At 37.1% G+C, this 18181-nt stretch overlaps 1 protein-coding gene across 1 annotated transcript in view; it reads left to right on the top strand.

The window, feature by feature from the left end:
• The first annotated feature begins 17422 nt into the window (after positions 1 to 17422).
• LOC134538503 (uncharacterized) overlaps positions 17423 to 18181 on the top strand; it is a 28964-nt gene continuing 28205 nt past the window's right edge. Inside the window, exon 1 of the mRNA XM_063379922.1 lies at positions 17423 to 17436. Coding sequence (XP_063235992.1) covers positions 17423 to 17436 — 14 coding nt within the window. The remainder of the gene's footprint in view (positions 17437 to 18181) is intronic.

The following is an 18181-nucleotide window of genomic DNA, read 5'->3' as shown; positions in this document are numbered from 1 at the left end:
ATATTTATTTGGGCTTTAGGTAAAGGTTATAATGTGACCGGCTGAACCAAAACAGGCATACTTTGCTTTATGAGCATTATAATTCATTACTTCAACATCAATTACTCGTGGGATCCTCTATAGTAAATTTTTCTTCTTCCTACTGGCAACTTTGCAAATGTTAACAGCTCTGCCATTATTGGTCTCTAATACGGACATATTAAAGAAAAATACCGATAACATACATATGACCATAATTCAGAGACACAAACAGAGAATATTACCATGCTCTATTATCCAAGGGTCTTATTACTCTGATCAGTCATAGGCAAGTATTTATATAAAGCCAACTGGAACATATGATCCTTCTCTGAAGCCAGGGACTTTTCAAGATGACCCTTTGCTTCAAAGTCCTCAAGAAGACGTCCAATCCCGGGTCTGCGGCCCACCGAGTAGCGTCTCTGATCACAACAGTGCTCGACCCGAACTTCTCTGGCAGGGACTGCTAACAGGATCTCCACAGCGAGCCCTCTGAGAAGACACGACCACTCGGACGAATGACTGGCCACGAATATCCATTCGTGACTCCAAAGATATCGCGCTTTCACACCACCCTGGCACACTCGTTCAAAGACGTCTTACTTCCGTGACGTAGCATGATGACCAACACAGCTCCAATATCAAAATAAATATTCCAAACTGATCACCACACACAGGCCGTTGACAATTACTCGTAGTCAGTGTTTCATAGTACTGTTCTAAAATGACCTGCCCTTGACCAATCTGCCTTAACGCCAAATTAATACTGCCGTTTTAATACACACGCCCCTCTTGCACCAAGTATTTTGGTTTAATCGCTACCTCATTACTCGCTCAAGGAGTCAAATAAGTCACATCCGCGTCGAGTCTTTTCAGATTCTTTGTGGTACTCCCTGCACGTAGCACTACTCAGTTCCAGTGAGCGAGTTTCTGCATCTTACTCGCTCAGCGAGTCGCCACTCGCAGGGCAAGTTGAATATACTGGTCGTCGAGCGAGTTACCTTCGTTCGCCGCTGCACGGCCTCTTCGTTGATTGCGGCTCCCTTCCTCGTCTGCGTTTGCATCGAGTCCGAGCTCAAACTCAAGCGGAGCGCCTCCTACCCAAATGTGCTGCTAAGTCCAACTCGTAGACAGTTGTGGATTCTGGCAGCATGGCGGCTTGTAGAGGCAGAGTGAAGACACTCTTCTTGCAGTCAGTCTCCTACTTGGTGTGCACTTGTGTGCCCACGGAGGGGTATGTATGCCCGGCAGCTTCAACCGACTTCGACGCCCAGAACTAACCAGCTGACAGTCTCGCGTTCGAACTAGCTCCCGGTCACGTGACACACCCAGGGGACCAGGGAGGCAGCGAACCAGCGAAGCTCCGGAGTATGACTGGTGGTATGCCTTCAGGGGTTAACAAGAGACAATATCGTCCGCAACAAAGTGAAACACAAATAATTTTTTTGTAATGCTGGAATAACAATAGCAAGACGAACGTGATACGTTGAGTGCGAATATTTTTCCAACCAATCACGTTCAACATATCTGTGACGTCAGTGCAACAGTAATGGCGGTCGCGACAGACATCCCGAATGGACATATTTTCTATTCCCACTGCGTCGTGGGCGTGTCGTTCTTGTAATGAGCTTCACAAAATGGCGAATTGGTAATTCAATTATTATTCGTCGATTGTGAAGGTTTTGTTTACTCAATTTTTCTGTGCAAGCTGTGAAATGTGTTCACGCACAAATTATTCCAACTAAATGTTAAATTTTTAATAAACAATTTTATCTCGAACTTACTAAAACCCACTAGTTATGAAGGCTATCGCATTGTTGTTACGTACGTGATTGCAAGAACAATTTTGTAATATTTTTTTATGTTTGTTTGTCACATAGGTGAGAACAGCATGTTGACAATAACACGATATTTTGCTATCGCATCGCATCATTTGTGTCGCGCCGTCGCTTAAATGTGATTTAAGAATAATGTTTATTCTGTGCTATGCACGATGCGAGGACACCCAGTTTTTAAAGCTCTGCCAGAGTATTATTGCTATAGTTAAGTAGGATCACAATGTACAATGTTTTACGATGTTGCAGGGCCTATTTCCAGACGTTGTATCATTCCAGTTGAAAACTTCCCAGACGTTATTACATGGCAATAGCGCGTTCTAGGCAGCTGCATCAAGAAGGGAGTGCTTATTTATTAGGTCATAATTATATATAAAAAGGCATAAAATATCCAAAATATTTGCAGAAAATTTTTGGATGAAATTATTACGGTATATTATATATTTATTTGGTTTGGAGACCTTCTTATCAAAAATTGTAGTAAGACAATAAAGGAAACTCAGGTATTTTAACGTGGTGAACGCTGTAGACACCTGACTGCAGTGATCCTATCGGCTGAACTTGAAGAATATCAGCAAAATTCAAATTCCCGTGAGTTACAATGGGCGATCACGGCATAGATTTTCTCTCGTTGTTGGGGAGAAACGAATTTGCATGCCATACATTTTTATTAAAACAGTGTTATTCATAATCGAAACGCAATCTATAAAAATTTAGTGACTTTAAGATCATGAAAAATGACCTAACTATAAACACAACAACAAAAGAACACAGATCATACAACTTTTAACAACTCAACATACCTTAAGGCCGGGCTTCAACCAAATTCACTCCGGCCGCGGGATAGGCATTTACAAGCAAAACAAACTCCCGCGCGATTTCCACAATTTTTGTGATAACGGCGTCAAACAAAAACCATGTTGTAGATTTTGAAGACCTTAACAGCGCTATAGCTTTAAAAGTTTTAATTTTTTATTTCATGATGGTGATATCATGTGATATAATATTTAAAGTATCATAGTTTTCAGGCTATTCATTTAATCGCTTAAACAGCTGTATTGAAACCTTGACTGAGTTGAATTCTTTAAAAAAGTCAGCGGGGCTGATACTCTATCTCTAAAAACAAAGACACAGCATGGTTATTTGTAATGGAAACATTGAGGCCGCGAGGAGCCAGCACATTGGGTGGGTGAGGGGTGCCAGGGGGGAAGAGGATGACGCGCGAGGAGGCGGAGACAGGCTGCCCTGTTGCCAGCTCCTTCCTGGAAGGTCACCCACCCCTCGCGACTGTGAGGCAGGGAGACGGACACGGGCTAGTCATCTGTCACGCCTTGCGCGCGAGGTACTGACAGTTCTGCGTTTACAACTTCACTGGTTAGTGTTTAACTCTTTACAGAACAGCAAATAAAACAAAAACTGATAGCATGATGGCATGTATTAAAAACAGTATAAATTGTGCTCGCGCAGTTCGTCTTCACAAATTAAATTTGTTCATTATTTTAAATAGCTTTTTCTGTGGTCGTTTTTTCGTATATAATTTAGGAGGATTTTATGTCACACTGTTATGCACACCGACGCTTCCTCAAAACAATCCTGTCTAAACCAAATGTTTATTAAAAATTTTAACTTCACATTTATTGTGACACAGATCTCAAATTCCTATCTGAATATCTACACATACTTGATAACATTTTATTTTTATGAGTTTAAAAAATAACATAGAATATCTTTTGCTATCTTTAGGTTTAGGCTTCTCCTGAAAATGCAAATGTTTCTGAAGACGCACAAACTATTACATTATGATTGTTTGCTTCAAAATTTGATATTATTGGTAGAGCTGAGTAGATAAAAAAAATCTAGCGACACTCACATTCTGTCAATTATAACTTTTTGTAAGAAAAATGTTTTATGGCGTTGAGGCCCGTGGTTAGCTGCGCCCTCGGCTACCTTGCATGAGGGGAAGAGATGGGGAAAGGTGTTTGGCGCCAGCGTCTCACCGAGGTCAATCATTCTCTCTTGTGTAGTATTAGTGTTCGGAACGCTCGACTACGTGTGACTTATTCAACTAAGCTTATCAAGTCTTAGTACGCAGTGTGCGATTATCGGCAGCACAAAATTTCTCAAGAAACGGCCACAAATGTCAAAGCGAAAGAAATCCGCTAAAAAAGAAAATGCTTCTGGCACGTACTGCTAAAAATAAAAAGTATGTACATGTCTTATATATATTATTATACAAACACGGATATGAAACATTTATATGTGAACTACTGTAAAACGTTTAAAATAATATTGAAAACTGACTCCTGGAAATTAATTTTTAACATTTGTAAGAGTTGATAAATATATTTGCTCTAAAATCATTTCAAACGTATTTAACGTTTCCTTTTATGCGTAAAAATAAGCCTTTAGTTTGAAAATTTATTAATGATACATTACACTGGTGTGCTAGTGACAATGTTAGCCGTAAAATTGCGGATGCATGCGGGGCAATTTTGATTTTATATGTAGCTATAAATACCATTTTTATTAGGATGCGATTTCGTCTATAATTTTTTGTAATATTTACTGTCAATTACACGTGCTGGCACTTATTGTCAGCGACAATAGATTATAAAACAGAAACTGAGAAATTAATCCGGAAATATTTTTGTAAAATATGCTTTATGTTATTCCAATTTTAAATTTTACCATGTATAAATTATTTAGACTTCTATGTAAAACAAAAATTTTATTAAAAATTTTAATTTAATGTAAAAATCAATTTACGTTAAAAGTAGTACTAAATAAGAATTTCTGAGTTTCGGTGACGCTTTTGCCCACTCACCGATGGACTGCCATTATGATTATACACAAGTCTTAAATTTACTATAATGTGACTGAAAAACGTTATATAATTAACGTTTATTTTTATTTAATAGTAATGAATAGTATAAAAATGTATATTATTGTCATGTTATAATTGCATGTCTGACATCTAACAGGTGCACAAGTTAGTATATTTAGAAGTATTATTTCTGTGACAAAACAACTTATGTATTATCTTTGAAAAATTTGTGCAATGGGAGTGCATGACTTGATGTGGGCTTTTGGACATACGCAGACCTGCCAACATTCAAATTTAAAAAATCATGTGGTCCTCGATAAAAAATTTCAGGCCCATAAATACAGGTTGGATATAAAAAACAACAAATGAGAATCTTTAAATTTAAGTGACATACCTGTACATGTGTTACATGGTCTCTGCTTCAAAATTTATTTCAACAAATTATAGGTTGCAGATTTAATTTAGTTGAACATAATTTAGCGCTGTCGTGTAGTGATCATGCAGGGCCGCAACTACAAAAGATGTAAAATAACATTCTGCTCGTGTAACACTATTATCACTGTTCACAGCAAAATTAATTTTTTTATTGGAAACAATACACTTCACGTGTTAGTTGTGTTTTTTTGTAGCGACATGTTTCACAATGTCTCCTCTTCCACTATGCGAGATAGAAAAATCAGCACGGCACACGCTACAAAACGCAAAGTTGCTTCCTTTACGTGACTCGAGTATTGATGGAAACTCGTTACTGTAAGCTTTCGTAAAACTTGTTTTGTAACTTTTACAAACAAAATCTTGGGGCCCCGAAAAATCGTGAGGAAACACTATTTTGGCGTGAGGGCGTGAGATGGACCTTAAAACCTGTTTGACGCTGCTTACACAAAGAAAACTGTAAACTAAGCTGAAATATTTCTTTCAACAAAAAGGTTTTCTTGAATTCACAGAACCACATGGAAGTGAGAGTTGGCAGGTCTGCATACGCCATTGCTTAGCACATGTATGTCTGCAGAAGAAAACTAAAAAAAAAAAAAAGACAAAAAACACAAATTAAGCAAAAATTGCTGTTGTTAGGATTTAACGCCACACAATATTCCACAACAGGAATATGGTCAACAAACAAGGAAAAAAACAAAGAAAAATGGACTAACAGGACGAAAAAAAAAACCACAAATGATGACAGCACAAAAATTCCGAACCCAAAAAAATTCAACACAACAGTTGAAACGAGACAAAAAACACAGCAAGACAGAACAAACACAATAGTTTTCCAAAAAAACAAAAAGAGAAACGAAAAAAACCCCACAAATTATGACAGCACAAAAAATATTGAACCCAAAAAATTCAGCACAACAGTCAAAACGAGACAAAAACACGACCAAACGAAAAGACGAAACAAACACAACAGTTTTCTAAAACAGAAAAAAGCGACGTTTCGGGAACTGCTATCTGCTCCCGTCCTCAGGCAGAGACGCACATGGTACGGAAACACAGGTGCGACTGAGAAGGGGCTGGAAAAATTAGGGTATTTATCAGAAAATGGACTACATCTTGCTCAGCCAATGGCAGACAAGCTGACTCCTCATTGGCTGTGCACCATGGAGTTAAAGCGGATTGGTTATTGTAGGTTGAGTATTGGCTATTGTTTTGTGCTGCAGGGATGTTTCTCTCTTAATCAAAGGGATCCACATATTTTTTAATTCAATGCTCTGCTGGCTGAAAATATTTTTATTGCTCTTAATGAAAGCTGATTCTTCGATTTTCCTTTTTATTTTATCGGGTTCCTGTATGAGTGGTGTGGAGTCTTCCCAGAGAATTTTGTGTATATTTTCCCATGTATGTTCAGCAAGTCTGGATTTTAGGGTTTCACCCTTCTTGCAGTTGTTTTTGTGTTCTTTGATTCGGGTGGATAGAGCTCTGCCAGTTTCACCTATGTACACGTGGCCACATTCACAGGGGATCTGATACACACAGTTGTGGGTTTGTAATTTTTCTGTGGCTGGTTTCACCTTTGTAACAATGCTTTTAATAGTAGATTTAGAACGGAAAGCTATTTTGAGTCCATATTTGTTTCCCAGGCGTCTTATTTTTTTCTGAAAGCCCTTGAACATACGGAATGACTAGAGTTCCTGCCGGTTCATTGGTTTGTGTGGGTTTGAGTGTTTTGTTGGATTTCATATGCTGTTTGATGGTGTTAGCAGGGTAACCATTGGCTATGAGTTCCTTTTTTATATGATTGTGTTCATACGCAATAGATTTCTCATCAGAACAAATAATCTCAGCTCGGTTGGTCAAGTGGGCGAAGGTCTGAACCTACCTGGTCCGAAGACATTCGTCAATTTGAACTTTTTGTCCCAACCTGTGTACTGCGGACACAGAAAAAGAACAGAACACTCACGATATTTGAATTTCCGGTTCCCGTTTGAAATGTGATATGAGTTAATTTTTTAGCTTTTACATTTGCCACTTTTCCTTACTGAATAAATATATAATATTGAACTCCCACAACTTTCATAAGTTCAATCTCAAACTACAAAGCATCAAAACAATAAAGAAAAACATTTGGTTTGGCACATTTACTGCGCTCTGGTGACAACTTTAGAAATCAATACATTCGGACATCGGACATCGCAATTGTGGACAGGGCAGTTTTCGGTGAGACAATGTGACGTCACTCACATTCGGATAAGGACACGGACCACGCACAGGTTCGGACTATTGTAGACGGGCTCTTATCGGAAGCTGTAGACATGGATGCTTAAGTCTCAATATGGATATTTCTAGCCGCTGGTATTTTTAAGGTCTAAATACGGTAAATTTTCCCTCAAGACGGGAATTTTTCCATGAAAAACGGGAAATTTGTAGAAATTTTGAGTCATTTTTGAGTAATGTTGAGTCATCTTGAGGAATTCTTGAGTCCAAGATGGCCGCCGTGACATCAGAGGTCAGTCGGTCACATTCCTATACTTCTTTCGCCTCTTTTTACTTTTCCGTCCCTGTTTCAGGTAAAAGGTCGAACAGATTTGGTAACCGACCTTGTTTTGTCTAATATGGTCATTTGTCAGTCCGCATTTGCTTGTAGGTCTTGTCCGCACTGGCTTGTAGATCATAAAAGACAAACTATAAAAATTTCCATGTTCACATATTATATAGTTCGTTAGGAACGCTGCATCTGCAAAGTTGACAGCTCGTCAATCATATTAACTTTACCGTGGTTACAGCCAATATATGACTGAAACACTGTTGATTCTTATACAGGAAAGCTTAGACAGTACTCTGTAATTTTTTTTCAATCAAACTGAAATATTCATGCAAACAAAATTACAGATATTTGTAAATCTGTACATTTGCACGAAAGCAAATCGCTGCAAATGTGGGATTGTATTATTGCCCGGGCATTTATACTTTGGGTTGTCCCAGTACCTGAATTAGTTAATGTTATTTGTAAACTTTTCCCTGTATAGCTTTCCACGACTAAATACGCACATACAAAAGCACAATAAACAATTATGAAGTCCAATTGCTAAATATTATTATATTTTCCAAGGGTTCAAAAATGTACTCTTGTACAAAAAACTCGATTTTTAATATTATATTGCAATATTCGTAAGCGCGACAGTAAATATCCAGCTTTGCTTCGAAAACGCAAATCATAAATTCAAAAATAACCATAACAATGTTTTGTAGAAATTTACCATATTTTCTCTTGTAATATTACGAAATATTTCTTGGCAACCGATTTCTAAAGGAATTTTGTGTAAATGTCCAAAAACATTTTTTTTCTGTGTAAGGAATACGATATTTAATTATAATAAATTATTTTTATACTACTAATTAACAGATTACTTCAGTTTACAAGTTTGCAAGCTAAGAACACATATCCATGAACGATACGGAGTACTTGATTTGCCTATTGTACTTGCACTTGGCAATTCTTTTATAAACTTAAGTTTTAATACATCCTTGTATTAGGTCCTCATTTTTTACATTTCGTTACATTGCCAATGTGTAGCAAGTATATGTATGTATGTACATTGTGTTTTTTTTCTTACGAAATATTTGTGTCTTGAAATAAAAAATATATAAAAATAAAAAATATATTTATTTATTTCAAGAAACGCATCTCGACTACTGTAAAATTTTTAAATAAATGACAAATTGTTTAATATTATGAAAATAGTCCTGCCCTATAACTCGAATATATATATATATATATATATATATATATATATATATATATATATATATATATATATATAAACATAATTCAAACATTTGGTCACAAGTGTAATATTCGCATACATTATGTGGATAAGTTAAAATATTTTAAATTAAAAAAAAAGTTTTGTTCATAAAATTAAATGTGTGTGTAGGAAAACCCGCCAGAGTGACGGGGCTTATGTTATGGGACGTGTAAGTGCACGTCATCCTTGAACGTGACATGCGATAGATTTCAGTTTAACTGACCATTGGTTGTAGGATTATAATTTAAAAAAAAAGTTATCAATGTCGTATTATCTGAATTAATCTCCAAAAAAATCTTGATCTATACGATGCCCAATGGATTCCTGCTGTCCCGGGGTTCTAGTGCTGAAGCTCTGCTGAGTGAGTGTCGCTCGCCTACGGTCCGCCCCTAGCCAGGCACGCGCCTGTGCTCCTCAGTGGGACACAGAGTTGGCAACACCGGATGAACACGTGATCCCGCCGGCGCCCCCCTTCCACCCTTCGGCCACTCGCTGCCACGGTCATATCTCTGTCTGCGATCTCTCGCTCTCAGCTCCACCCCAGCACTATCTGGTGACCGTGATTCACAACCGCGACCTTCAAGCTTGCCCTTAACTTGAAACCTGAATTTTCGTAAATGGTTTAGTTTGTAAATAATTTCGATGAACATGATACAACAGTTAATTATTATCACATATATACGCTAACGCCATTGTATCAGGTGCTGCCTCTAGAATGCGCTGCATAACGTGCCTCTCGTTTTTTGACTAATTTCCTATATTGTCCTACTACAAATTTGCTCCTACCAACAGCTGAATAGCCTTCCGTGGTAGGCAAAATTTTGATGGAGATGAGATGGTAGTTATTAAATGTTCTTTAATGGTGTGAAGAACTCTTTAAAATAGAAAATAACCATACCAGGATTTTTTGTTAAATTAAAAATTGTTTACGATATATTGCATGATTTGATATTGATTTTGAAGGTTGAATATTTGCCTCAGGAGTTAGACTCGGCTACAAGCGACTTACATATAGAGGGGTAATTGGGAACACTGATAGCATTAATTCTTTTAAAACTAGTGTTTTATAATAATTTAAATGAAGAAGCGAAGAAGTGCAGATTATATTGTTCATAGACGTTCAAGACATTAACTTAGGCAGTTCAAATCTGTTCAATTTTTGACAACAAAATAATGTTACCTATTTCTGTTGGTTATACATTTTTTATCCCAGTAACCAAACAATATGCTTTTATCTTATTTTCTCGCGGGTAATTCACAAGCCTCGCATTGTCGGCGTCGTTCGGGATCATGCGGTGTGTTTGTGTAAATAAAACGAAACGGATTGAGTTTAATGTCTACACAGACAAGATTTTTCTGTACTGTTACAAAACGTTCCATCAGAAAACAGTTGCCAATAAATAGTTTTAATACTACAAGAAAGATATTGTAACGTTGTACACTACATGGCTATGGATATTTTTGCATAGCCTATATAAAATACTTTTTTCGATATAATACAGAGTTTTTGTTACGAAAATTGGTGCATAATTTTAAATTTTAATTAATTTTGGATTCAAACAACTATTTTTTAAACCATGGAATAATTATCGAATATTCAACATTCTTAATTTTGTTGTATCATGTATTTTATGTGCGTAATTAGTACTGGAAAGTTATTCAGTGAACGGTAAGCAATTGAAGGTAGTGGGACAATGCAAAGCTTAAATACCCGGATAAGAATCCGAATTCGGTATAACCACGAACATTATTTTATTGTGATACAGTTGTTTTCATGTATAAATTTACAAATATTTGTAATTTCACATGGATATCTCTGTTACACTTAATTACGGTTATGATTCAAATAACTTTATATAAATAAATTCATTTTTAGTACAGCCTACAAGCGGAGGTAGATTTCGAAGTCCCTATTTTTCTTCTGGAAATGTTTTTAAAACTTGTATAAATTCGTGGAACATTATAAGAACTTAATTTACTTAACAACGTATATGTTCGCCAATATTAAAAAAAGGATGGATTTAACATCTCATATTCCATGCAGCGAAAATATTTTGAATGCTATTAACTTAATTCATCCAGCGTTGAATTTCTTAACGAATGTAATATTATACCTACTAAGTTAGATAGTTATGCAAATATTTTCGAACTCCACACACTATTTTTAATCACTTGTACTAATACATGGCCGTAAAATTTATTTTGGGCAAAGGTTTATGGTAATATTAAGATGATTATCAATAAATTTAACAAATTTGATACTAAGAACGTTTTAATTTTTTTTTAATTTCAACCCCTATTTTTACAGCAATGGTTCGTTTCATAAAAAATTGTTTCAGCCAAGAGTTTTAGATAAAGTTTAGGAGCTTTACAATAAATTATAATGGATTTGATAGTAAATTTATTAAAAACGTAATGGCATTATTCTTTCTACCATTGTTAATTCCACCCCTTGCAGTATTAATTTGTAATATAAAGTTTGCCTTAGACAAAAGTTTTCAACACTATTTCAAAAGTTAAACAACAATAAACATTAATTCAATTAAGTACATGGTAGGGAATTTATTTTTCCTAATGCAAACCCAGAATTTTTCAACATATTGCAGTAATTGTTTGTACTATCAAAAATGGTTTAAGAAAAACGCTTTAACTAAAAATTATGAGATTTACAAACCATTTGAACGGATTGATAGTGAAAAACTACATTTTTTCAACCACTTGCAGCAATGGTACATCTAATCAAAAATTGTTTCAAAGACAAAAGTTTTAGATACAATTTATAATCTTAATAAAAAATTTGTCCAAATTTTATGTTGCTCCTCTGAAGGGAGTTATAATTATTTTAGTCCTCCAACCCTTGTTTTTTCAACTCCTTGCAGTCATGGTTGGTCGTATCAAAACCTTTTTAGAGAAAAGATTTTGGTATTGCTCTAATGAGTTATAATACGTTCAAATGGATGTAATATTTTCCATAACATGGGAGTTACGGTGATTTTTCATATTTCAAAAAACCTTCCATTTCTACCCCTTTGGTCGGATATTGCCCATTAACGTAGTCGACTGAGATTTTTTACTACTAGATTTTAGGTATCAGTTTGGAAGTGATTTGTGAAAATTTGCGACAAATTGTGATATATATCACAATTTTATATATATATATCACAATTTTATATATATATATATATATATATATATATATATATATATATATATATAATATATACACATCAAAATCTGTCGCAATTTTTCACAAATCACTTCCAAACTGGTAACGACTGCAATAGGAAGTATTTCTTTGAAATCTACCTAAAAGTGTAGAAGTTTTAGTTATAGTCTTTTTAAAAAAAAATTTACAATCCACACTTTGCACCAAATTTTTGTTATGAATAAACCTTTCATTGAAAACAATTCTAAATAAAACTAAATATTCTATATTTTTGGGAACTCATGCGGAAAATATATTTAATCGTGTGACTTTGCTTATTCATACTTAAAAATTTTACTGTGTTAACCTAAAAAAAAAATACTGTAGGAATATTCATGATTACGTAATAACATTTGTGTGAATTGTAAACATTTGAAAAAATCATATAACTGAATTATAGGAAATTTTAAATCAGTTTTTGATTCAGAACGATGATTGATTGACCTAACAACTGTACTCAGTTTGCAGTTGAGTTTCTGTGTGACTTGTTTACTTGAGTGACGTGATGACGGTGTTCAGACTGGTTGGGACCTGCTCGGTCGCCAGGTCGGCCCGGAGGCGTGTGGCGGCGAGCTCCCGGGCAGCCTCTCCTGCAGCTACCTCGTGGGGCAGCACTCGCCGCGCGCGTGCCGGCCGCGGGGCGCCCTGGGCGGCCGGCACCTCTGCGGCCGAGCCTTCCCGCTCCACGCCCGCCTCAGGTACACGCCGACTCCACGCCCGCTCCACGCACACTGGCTGCTTTCTGCAACTATTTCAAACTACCACATCGCTTAATCTATCATCATGAAAGTTGGCACGAAGAAGTGTTTTTTTTTTCGTAACTCTCCACTAGATGGCGCTGCAACGCATCAACTTCTATGTCGTTCAACCGATCGCCGCGGGTAAATTCAGTTTTATAACGGATAATCATAGGTCACTGACATACAAACAGGGAGTTTATGTCATTTAGCTGTATCCGCCACACGGTCATGTTGTAAGGTCTGGCCACTTCCTATCCTTCTCCTTGGTGAGACCCGTCCGCTTAGTGGAACTCGCGGCGGCTAGCGAACTAACGGCGCTAATAACAGTTTAGTTTTAAACTTCATCAATAGATGGCGTTGCCATGAATTTTAAGCGCGCTGTCGTTTGCGTGCGTAACGTCTTGCCTTGGATTTTTCTAGGATCTCTATATTTTCTTTTCGGATCGATTTGTGTTATAGATTTCTCTAATACATTAAAAAAAACTAGCTGATGTACCCGGCGTTGCCCAAGCTGAACACAGGGTGAAGGGGATTTATATTCGAAGAGGGATGTGCTAGGTGGTTGAAGAGAGGGGGGGGGGGGAGGGGGAAGTAAAGAAGAGTTTAAAAATCTCATGTATTTAACTAAAGTTTTGTTAAAATCAGGTGTAGATATTATTGTTCTTCTCATTTTTTAAAGTCAAGTGAACAAAATTTTATCTACGTGTCCAAAATACTACTTTAAGAGGAATAAATGAATAAGGGGATTGTTTTTCGTAATACCATTTTTTCAGTAGACTTATTATCCTTAAATTGGTTGTTGACGATATATTCTCCCTAATTTTTGTAGTATATATATATATATATATATATATATATATATATATATATATATAAACATTTGAGTTGACAGTGGTTTTGGGGTCTATGGACCATGAAACGAAAAACTAAGTAAAATTTTCCGAAAGTCGCACCAATGTACATAACGGTTACAATATGTAGTATTTCTTTGAAATCTACCTAATAAACGTAAAATACACCGACGAAGCGTTACCCACAGCGCAAAGAGAATAACTGTAGGATATGTCTGCCAAAACGTCCAAACTACGCAATGTTGTGCAACTTTGTCTAAAAATTGTCTCGTGTCTCCCATTTCAAACGTGAGTAAAATTTTCTGCGATTTTGATTCAAAAGCATTTCTGCAGGCATGAACTTCTTTTCTCGATTGTCGGTCCACCTGCTGCTAGTGCTACTGCGATACGCGGCCGGTAGTGCCACGTTAGCTGCGGGTTTGATTTTCCTTTCTGACGTCACGTAAGGTTTCAAACACCCAGCGCAGGTTCTGCATCTTTCGTTACATCCGGGCTCCCGCTCCCATCGTGCCAGACATGTACGGCACCATGCATCCAACTTGCGTAAGCACTGTTCCCAGCATCGCCTGACATTTTCTCTACCCCCCCCCCCTTTCATTTCACATGCCAGCACACGTCACGCTGCTCTGTGCGACACCTGACGGATGGTTAACGAACTAAATTAAAGTACTCTGTATTTTCTCTGTGCGCCGCCAGGAGACGCCACTTACTAAGGGCTTACTCTCTGTACCTGCCCCCATTTTTTTCCAGGCCATCCTATTGGACTCCCCTTTCCAGTCTCTCCTGTTTGCCAATCGTAGCGCCCCCCTCCTGGGATGGCTTCGTAGTTACCTCTATTCCAGCCCTCCCCCTTGTCATCATTTCATCCCCTAGGGGAGACATTAATTATGCTCTGTACTTGACCACCCTTACAGCTGTTGTATTAGATGCCTTTCATCAAGTCCTGTGTTGGGACCCTAAATACGGAATGTAGTCATGTAAAGTTTGGGAATTTTATTCCCAATATCTCCTTCATCTTATCGTATGACAATGTAGTGTTTTAGTTTTTTTTTCGCGTGTCTTCGCCTCTGCTTAATATTTTGTTTTGGATCTTATTTCCATAATTTCTGCGAGGATGTAGCTTCAAAATATCCCTCCCTACCAGTAAGCGGTAAGTGGGACTCTACAGCCTGAATTTGACCTCCTCATAAATTTTTAGACCACTGTTGATCGCTTCCTTGTTCTATTAAAGATTATATTTTAATTTTTATCACTGCTCGTTTTTGCTGCAGTGGGTCTTAGTTTGGGGGCCCAGATTGCTGCTTCCGGCCCTGTCTTTCGGCTCCAATATTTCTGGAAATGTTCCTGGTCTCAGGAGCTGACACGCTTTAGTAACGGCCTGTGAAACACGTTGTTTCGGCATCCCGAACGACTCCATCTTCACGACGGACGCATGGCAGATAAGTCAAAAAGAGATGTAAGCCTGCTCCATGTTGCCTTATTAAAAAGTTGATTCCAGTGCTAGAACAACCAATTTCGGACCTACGAACCCTCAAAAATGCGACAACTAAATATTAATGGTTAAAATATTTGAAGTTCGTGATGTATTTATAACTTAAACGAACTAAAGAATGTAATAAATCAAAATTCTTTTTATCTAAGTTGGCAAACGTTTTCATATTTGCCTTGTTAAATTTATTAATCTTAAAAAGTTTTCAATGTCTCTTTTACAAAATAAGCTGACAGTAATAAAGACGAAACGAAACACTGAACATTTTTCTTTTAGTTTATTTCCTGGTAGGAACAACAATCTACTCTATATAGGCATTACTGTTGAGACTGAAAAGAATTTAAATTTAAGCGTGTCTCAATGTTGCCGTCTGGTGATTTCTGACCTATGGGTTTGTTACAACCCGGCATGCCTTCCTCAATTTCTTTACTTTCTTAGATGTTTACAATTATTGTTAACAAACCACCAACGGAACATGATACAGATGTCTACAAATTTGTACAGTAACATGAACACAACCGATTCACTACAAAATAGTGTCCGCAGTAATACTGGGTTCGGATTATTACTGTATCATTTAAGCATTGTGTTCGCCCCGTACCTCCAGAGTGACTTGTAAACCATTCCCCAATAACTTTCCAGTTTTAACTGTGCACATTAATACGCATGATACAGCAAAATAAAGTAAAATGATTCTATATTCAATTATATTGGTATTGTTTGAATATAATATTCTTGAATTAAAAATCAATTACAATATTAAATTATGCGCCAATTATTTTGAGATATACTCAGTATTATCTCAAAAAATATTTCATATATACAATAATAACCATAGTCATGTGTTGTACATAGTCTCAGTAGCTTCCTTGATGTATTAAAACTATTTCTTGGCAAATGGTTTCTAAAGGAAACTTTTGTAAAAATACAGAACATTTTTTTCAGCGCACATCTTCAGGAAAAACCTCACGGTTTGAGAACAGCTCAAGTTGTCTGAGTGTGCGAAAATCATTTAAGAATACGCTTATGGCATTTTTAAAACTGTATTTTTCTGTAAAATGGTGATAATGGCTAAAGCACAATTATAATAGTTATTTATACGCATGAAACACCCGGCATTGCATTACACCATGATCTTAATTTCCCCGCCATAACATGTCATGGTTACTGCTTAAATATCGTAGTTTCTCTATGCATGGCGAGAAGTCTGCTCTCCAGTCCACAAGTGAAACCACCTTAGAAGCACCAGCGAGTGTCCCACCTTACCAGCACAAATACACCCCTGACTAGGCGGACACCTTAAAACTACGAGCATAGACTGTGCCCCGTAACTTGGTTCAAATATGACAGTTATCAAAACAAGTACCAGTGGCACGCACTTCCCAAGTACCACTTGCAAAGCCACATGGTACGTTCTTAGAATTATTCTTGCTTGGGGGAGATTGATTTAACATAATATCTTGGAAATACGTCTTTGTTGGATTACGCCGGCTCTCGTGAAAAATAAATTAATCTCCTCAGGATTAGACAGCAAGAATGAAAAAAAACCAATATGTACTGAAGTTAAAGTCACATTTTTGGTTAACTCATAGAGTTCCGACTGACTTAATTCCTTCGACCGAGTTCTCTGTGTTGTTCAAGAAGGTAACATTTGCCATGAGCTAATATTTGTTTGTTTTCCGTTGTTAAGGTGTTGCATTCCTGAGGTTTTTCTATGACAACCATAACAGACCCGAAATAGCGGATGTCCAAGAAATTACGTTAAAGCAATGTATGAAGGTATTTTATGAACACTGACAACTATATACACTATTGGAAGTACAAAAGTGTCAGAAGGATACATATACTAGTGCAATATTTGAGAGCCATCAAATTTGAGACAAGTTACATGACACAGACTATCCTGTAATTCGTACAAGCGCAACTGAACACAGAGAACTTGGCGACCGTGTCCGATAATGCAGAGCGCAGTCACGACTCATAGTACTCTTGTCCCTGAGTCAGTACTCTGGTCACTTAGAGCATGCCTGGAAGGGTCCCCTCCCCATTGAAGGGCGAACGTGGTGAGCGGTGACACAGCTTTGGTGCTAGGCTGGACAGCTAGTAGAGGTTGGATGCACCATATGATCTCTGGGTTGTCTGAGGAGTACCAGTGAAGTTAAGCGCCTTATTATATTCGTAGGATAGGGATTGCTTTGAATCAACCACAGGTTAGCCGAATGGTTAAGGAGGGGTGAGGGTAGGTGGCGATGATGCTGGGATGGTAGCCTCAGCCTCTCATTGTAGCCCCTCCTCAAACACCTTCAAATTACGATGAAATGACGTATCCATTTCCCTATGGCTCTAGGGAGCCCGTGTCTTAAGGGAGTAGTTGATGGCAAGTCCAGCACATTAAACAGTTGCGGCATTTGCTGATTGACTAACCTCGGTACCTTAAGTGGTCTAGAGACCCTCTATAATATTGCAGGTCCTGTCACCTAAGACCTCTGCGCATGCCGTGTGACGTAAGAACCCAATTACACCGATGAAACCCCGCCTCAGACAGGGATTTATTTGGACATTTACACTTAATTTATGCTCTATACAGGATTAATTTAGGTGATGCAGCCAAATTTATTTTACTCAAATTTCTTAAGTAAAGTTTACATGTAATTGATAGATATTAGCGAAATTTGCGTTATTAATAGGATACAAGCAAGAACGCAAAACGTTTCTGTAATTTTCATTGAAATATATAAAAATAATAATAAAACCCCAAAATTAATATGCAATTAGGACACAAGTAAAATGGTAAAGCAGCCAATATAAATTAACAAACGATAATGATTTGTTTATGTACAAGTGTGCAAAATTTAGCCTTGCGTGCTATAAATAACGCGTATTTTGTACGTATCTAGTTATTAATAAAATTAATGGAATGCCGAAAGAATAATTTCAAGATAAATCAACTGGAAACAATAAAGAAACAACCTTTTACT

Source organism: Bacillus rossius, chromosome 1, assembly GCF_032445375.1.
Source record: "Bacillus rossius redtenbacheri isolate Brsri chromosome 1, Brsri_v3, whole genome shotgun sequence".
In the NCBI taxonomy this organism is placed as follows: domain Eukaryota; kingdom Metazoa; phylum Arthropoda; class Insecta; order Phasmatodea; family Bacillidae; genus Bacillus; species Bacillus rossius.
Note: the sequence above shows the minus strand (reverse complement) of the source record. Positions and strands in the feature narration are given on the sequence as shown.